At 45.5% G+C, this 6607-nt stretch overlaps 1 protein-coding gene across 1 annotated transcript; it reads left to right on the top strand.

The window, feature by feature from the left end:
* Nucleotides 1-4596: 4596 nt before the first annotated feature.
* LOC138888586 (uncharacterized) lies at nt 4597-5781 on the top strand. Its single transcript, XM_070170475.1, has one exon. It carries the CDS (start codon nt 4597-4599, stop codon nt 5779-5781), a length of 1185 nt encoding a protein of 394 aa, XP_070026576.1.
* The last annotated feature ends 826 nt before the right edge of the window (nt 5782-6607 follow it).

Below are 6607 nucleotides of genomic sequence, written 5' to 3'. Positions count from 1 at the left end.
TTTATTTTTTTTATAGTTTATTTCACTCAAAAAGCAAAAAATATATAGAAAAGAGTCTTGTATTTTTGGTTTGGAAAATAGGTTGGTCATTGTTTGTTAAAAAAAAAAGAAGAGAAAAAAAGAAGAGTGTGTGTTTTGTCTTATTTTCAAAATAGAAGAGGAAAAATAGTTTGTCGTGTCATGGAAAATGAAAAAAAAATATATTGTTTCCAAAATTTGGTTTATGTTCTCTGCCCGAACTACGCCAGTTTGATTCTCGTAGGGTGTGAGATACGTAGGCAACCCCTGTCAGGTCCAACTTTCTTTTTGCAAAAATAATCCAAAAGAACAAAAGTTTTTGAAATAGTTAGGGTGACGCCATTCTTTTCAGAAATAGCCGAATGTCGATTTTTAAGGAAAGAAAGGTGTGTCAATTTTGTATTCGAGGCAAATGAGTCTGGATCTTGGCTTAATCGCCCTAATAAACATGCAGAATGAGCACAAGTCCAAGTTTTCCGGTAACAGTTAGGAGCAAAATCCCTTTGGAGTTGCATTTGTGGTGGGAGGATTTGGAAAAGTTAGAGCAAGACAAGATCAAACTGCATCTGGGAGGTCTGACTAGTTTGTTGAATGTCAGGCCCAGATGCGACATCATAAAGGCTTTGGTTACATTTTGGGACCCGGCCCACAACGTATTCCACTTCTCGGATTTTGAACTCACCCCAACCTTAGAAGAGGTAGCAGGTTACATGGACGTTACTGAAGGGTGAAGGCACAAATATCTGATCGCTCCAAGAGCTGTAAATTCGCACAAATTCATGGATCTACTGAATATAAGCAAGAGAGTCCCATACACTGAATTGGATAGGGGTTTTTCTACCTTGAAATTCACATACCAGAGGTACGGGCATATAAGAGGGTTCAATGATCCGGAAAGTGGTGTCTGCAGCAGAGGGAATCAGGCAAAGTGGAATGAACATAGGCGGTTCGCTTTCATGGTAGCATTTTTGGGCATTGTGGTGTTTCCCCGGAAAGATAGAAATATCGATTGGAAGGTGGCTGGAATCGTCAAGGTCCTGATTACCAATGATAAAAGCATGCTTGCTCCTATGATAGTGTCCGAGATATACCGAGCCCTCACAGCTTGTAAAGCCGGGGCAGATTTCTTCGAAGGGTGCAATTTGTTATTGCAGATGTGGATAATCGAGCACTTATGTCATCATCCTCAGTGTATGCGCTATATGTCTACGAACGAAGGCTGCATCGAAGGTTATAACCTAAGGGTTTCAGGTCTCGGATTACCGGAAGGGTTTGAAGAATGGGTATCCTATCTCCGTGTCATCACCGCGAAACAAATAAATTGGACATTGGGTTGGCTTCCTGTGGAAGAGATTGTTTATATGCCCGCCACTGGTCCTCACTTCCTCTTAATAGGACTCAGAGGTATTCAGCCTTATGCTCCTTACAGGGTGATGAGACAATTGGGAAGGTGTCAGGTGGTACACCCAGATGAAGATCTCAATATTTATGCAGTCGAGGTCAGCAACGACAGCCAATTTCCTGAAAAGATAGTTCGTTACATATGGAGTGAATGCCAGTATTTGACGGTGAATACTCGAGTAGGTGACATATCTAGAGGTGAAGTCTCACCGGCCTATCTCGCTTGGCATAGAAAGAAGATCACTGTGAGAGACGAACCAGAGCGGCCAACCAAAAGGCCTCACCTCCAAGATTTTGTTGAGTCATCGCAAGAACAATGGGGCTGGCTTGCAAAAGAAGAAAACTACAGGGCAGAAATAGGCAAGCTAAAGCAACAGATTAGGGACCTGGAATTTGAAAAGAATGTGCAAATTGATGCCGACAAAGGGGAAAATAATAAGTTGGCCCAAGAAAACAAGGCCCTGAGAGCCCGAATCCTCCAAGACAGAAAGAACGCTGGTGGCCAACAGAAAAGTCGATCCAATGAGAGGTTGATAGCAGAGCTAAGGAGTCAGATCAGCAAAAGCTGAGAGGACTTGGAGAGATCTGAAGCTTGCATAGCAAGAATAAAGGTCAGATGGACAAAGGGTATAATGGCTCGGAGAAAACATCTACAACAAGTCATAAAGGATTCTGAAATGAGCATCGGGATATTAAGGAAAATGAATTCCACTCTTCAGGAGCGGATCTTCAAACAAACACGAGATGCCCAAGCTGACAGAAGGCGCTGTTACAATGCGATGACCAGAATGGAAAGACAAATGGAAAGGTTCCAGGATCAACTCACTGACAATGCTCAAGCACTGGGGCTAAAAAACCGGTGCATAGAGCAACTGTTCATTGAGAGGGACAACATTCGAGGAAGGATTGAGGAAATTGGGCACTACATCTACATGAGATGCCTAGCATGCGAGCAAGAACCTCGTGATACCCTCCTTGCCTCCATCATGGGTTATGTCCACCAGATCATGAATGAGTTGAAGAGCTTGTAAAGAGGCCTTACACCAAAGTTCGCGGAAAGGCCGAACGATATCTCGCGGGCCCCTAAGTTGGAATTTTAATCCCTTGTTCGAGTCTTGGTTAATTGGTTTTGTTGTCTTCCCATATGTTGTTTTCTTTTTCTTTTCATCGATGTCAGGTTAGGAACTTTGGAAACTGTACTATTGTTGTTCTTTGTTTGAAGTAATTTGTAATAGCAAATTTTGGTGATGAATTAATTGATTCTGAAAGAATTTTTGTGTGTATTTACTTTGTGGCAGAACTACGCCCGGTCTGATTCACGCGGGGACCTGATACGTAGGCAATCCACATAAGATTCGACCGCCATTAATAAAAATAAAGAGAAAAGAAAGAAGAAGAAAATATAAAAATAAAATAATAATAATACAGGGGTTCCCAAAGTACTTTAAAGGGGCAAATAAGCAAGCCGGGATGACGCATGGGTTTGAAGCAAAACATGTTAGAAATGGTTTACTGCCTAGGAGCATTGCATCCACAATGTGCAGTTATCAAATCTGTTAAACTCTAACGCTAACAAGTTTGTTGTTTTCCACAAAATCTCAGACAGTTAGTTTGTTAAAGCGTACTGGAACCATACCATTATCAAACACGATCAAAAGGGCCCATACCAGAAAACATGACTGGTTCAGACAACAGTGTTGAGTCGGAAAAGACAGCAAATTAGATGCTGAAGGAAGCCATGGAAAAAATGGAAAAGATGAGGCTGGAAATGAATGAAATGCAGATAGCCTTAGCTAGAGCCCAAAAGGGGCAGGAACTACCTGTCACTCCTACTCTCCGACCAGGACACACATCAGAATATCCCTTTCCCGGTCCTTCAACGAGTTTCCCGAACCATCACTACTATTAGGGAAGAGAGGCCTATGATTCTCAAGCTCCACCACCCAGTCAAAACCCTCCTCCACCAAATGTTCCCGCCTTTGGGGCGCCTCCCCCAGCCCCATTGCACAGATCATCCAGTGAGCCGCTGTTTCAGGCTCACGACACATAATATTACCCCCTTGAGCCCACATTCAATGCACCAGAACCCCATACCTACAATCCGCGCTTGGAGGTACCAGCAGAGATTGAAAAGCCGGTTAAGGTCCCGGAACAAGATGAGGTAATGAGGAAGTTCAAAAGCCTGGAGCAATCCTTCAGGAACCTGCACGGATTGGGCAACCAGGTCAGCGTGGCCTACAAGGATCTATGCCCTTTCCCGGACGTCCAACTCCCGGCTGGGTTCAAGATGCCTAAGTTTGATTTATATGAAGGGCACGGTGATCCTATGGCACATTTGCGGGGCTTTTGTAGCAAAATGAGAGGGGCAGGCGGCAAAGATGAGCTACTGATAGCTTATTTCAGTCAAAGCTTAACTGGATCGGCACTGGAATGGTATACCAGGCAAGATTCCAGTAGATGGTACACTTGGGATGATCTGGCGCAAGCTTTCGCGGGTCACTTCAATACAATCTCGAGATAGTCCCTGACCGTCTCACATTGTTGAGGACCGGAAAGAAGCCTGGGGAAAGCTTTCGTGAGTTCGGTTTCTGCTGGAGAGAACAAGCAGCCAGAGTTGATCCTCCCATGAGAGAGGGAGAAATGGTGGAGTATTTCTTGTAAACACTGGATCCAACTTACTTTGGTCACTTGGTGACGACGGTTGGAAAATCCTTCAATGAAGTAGTAAAGATAGGGGTCATGATAGAGGAGGGTCTAAGGTCTGACAAAATCCTGAATTACTCAGCGCTCAAGGCGACGACCCAGGCTATTCAGAGCGGCACGGGAGGTGCGCTGGGAAGGAGGAAGAAAGAAGAAATTGCCATGATTGAGGCAAGCAGTTGGTCCAGGTCCGGCAAACCGCACTACAACCAACCCAGACCCCACAGGCCAAACTACCCATACAGCCCGCCACAACCCTACTACCCACCACAAGAACAACATTTTTCCATCCATCACGCCCAAACTTACACCCAGCCTCCGGTTCATCCGCAATGGCGTGCACCGGCTCCCCAACATACATATCCACCTCCACAAAACACACATTCACCTTCACAAAACACGTATCCGCCACCGAGGACCTACAGGAATCCTTTAGGACCGAGCTTCCGCGGAAATCAGGCTTTCAGGAATGAAAGGATGCAGAAGCCAAGAACATTCACTCCGTTGGGAGAAACCTATACTACTCTGTTTCACAAGTTGAAGCAGATAGGCCTACTAAGTCCTGTTGAAGCCAAATTGCCAAGTCCCCTCCCCAGAAATCTGAACCATTCAATGAGTTACGAATATTGTTCGGGTGCTCCCGGGCATGATACTGAGAAATGTTGGAGGTTGAAGACTGCCATACAAGATCTTATTGACACAAATAGGATCGAGGTTCAGGCACCGGGGGCACCCAACATCAATGAAAATCCGTTACCGATGCACCATGAAGCTCACATGATCGAATTAGTGCACGAGGGAGGGAAACCAAAAACACCCTCACAAACGGTAATGATGATTCGCGCCAGTACTAATGAAGAGTTGACCAGTAGAAAGGTAGTGGTACGGTCGGGAGAGGTATATGACAAGCCCTTTGTGATAGCAGGGAAAGGGTCATCTATTACTGCAAAGAGGCCAGAGTCAGTCAGCGCAGTGTTGCAGGGAGTAGCAAACAAACCAAGGTTGGTAGTAAAAGGGGTCCATGTGGTACCAGTTGCTATCAAGCCAGTCATACAGTTGCCGATGACAAGTGAGAAGGCTATGCCGTGGAACTACAGTCAAGTGACGGTGACGCATAAGGGGAAGGAGGTTGTGGAAGACGTATGCGAAGCACAAGGGTTAACTCGATCGGGAAGGTGTTTTGCTCCCGCAGAGTTGAGAAGGGTCAATCCTGAAACAATAAAGAAACCTGTAACAGAGGAAGAGGCAAAGGAATTTCTGAAGAAGATGAAGGCACATGATTACTCAATTATAGAGCAATTGAGAAAGACCCCAGCCCAGATTTCGTTGCTATCCTTGTTAATCCATTCAAACGATCACTGTCAGGCCTTAATGAAGATTCTGAACGTGGCCTATGTCCCAGACAAGCTCTCAGTGAACCATTTGGAGAAAGTAGCGCACAAGATCTTTGAATCAAACCAAGTGACATTCTCGGACGATGAGTTACCGGTAGAGGGTACTGAACACAACAGAGCACTCTATCTGACGGTAAAGTGCGAAGAATCGGTGGTCACTCGAGCATTAATTGATAATGGGTCAAGTGCCAATATCTGTCCCCTGGCCACTCTCAACAAGTTAAAGGTTGCTGATGACAGGATCCACCATAACAGTATCTGCGTCTGAGGTTTTGATGGGGGAGGCATTAACACAGTAGGTGATATCATACTGGAACTAACCATTGGCCCAGTTGAGTTCACCATGGCATTTCAAGTAATAGATGTGGCAGTGTCGTACAATCTTTTGTTGGGGCGACCATGGATCCATGCAGCTAAGGCGGTGCCTTCTACACTACATCAAGTGGTCAAATTTGAATGGGATAGACAAGAGATTGTGGTACACGAGGATGACGGCACACACGCCGCCGGTGATACTATTGTGCCCTTCATAGAAACCGACGATGATAAGGGCCCATGGGTTTATCAGTTTTTTGATGCAGTCTCGGTGGACAAAATTCCTGAGGGCGAGGGCCTTCCAGTTCCCAGAATCACAGCCGCAACCGTCATGATAGCGTCAGAAATGTTGAATAGCGGGTTTGTACCGGGGAAAGGTCTGGGGGTTGATCTGCAGGGAATGATCCAGCCAGTTTCTCTGCCCAAGAACTTGGAAACTTTTGGTTTGGGATTCAAGCCCACCGCAGCGGATGTGAAGCGAGCCTGCAAATTGAAGAAAAGAGTTTGGGTCCTTCCTAAACCAGTCCCACGCCTGTCCAGGTCATTTGTCAAAGCAGGGTGCAGAAAGTTGCTAGTCCCGGAAGTTCTTGGACCTCTGATGGGGCCAAACGGGGATTTGAATGAAAGCTTTGGAAGAGTGTTTGCCGACGTCAACATGATAAAAGCTGGAGAGGGTTCCAGTAAGGCAAACATACAGTTTGTGGGTCCCAGGGTCAAGGTCAACAATTGGATGGCTACTCCTCTTCCTACTTGGAGGGAGTCTTGGTAGTTGACTCTGA

Source organism: Nicotiana sylvestris, chromosome 3, assembly GCF_000393655.2.
Source record: "Nicotiana sylvestris chromosome 3, ASM39365v2, whole genome shotgun sequence".
Classification (NCBI taxonomy): domain Eukaryota; kingdom Viridiplantae; phylum Streptophyta; class Magnoliopsida; order Solanales; family Solanaceae; genus Nicotiana; species Nicotiana sylvestris.
Note: the sequence above shows the minus strand (reverse complement) of the source record. Positions and strands in the feature narration are given on the sequence as shown.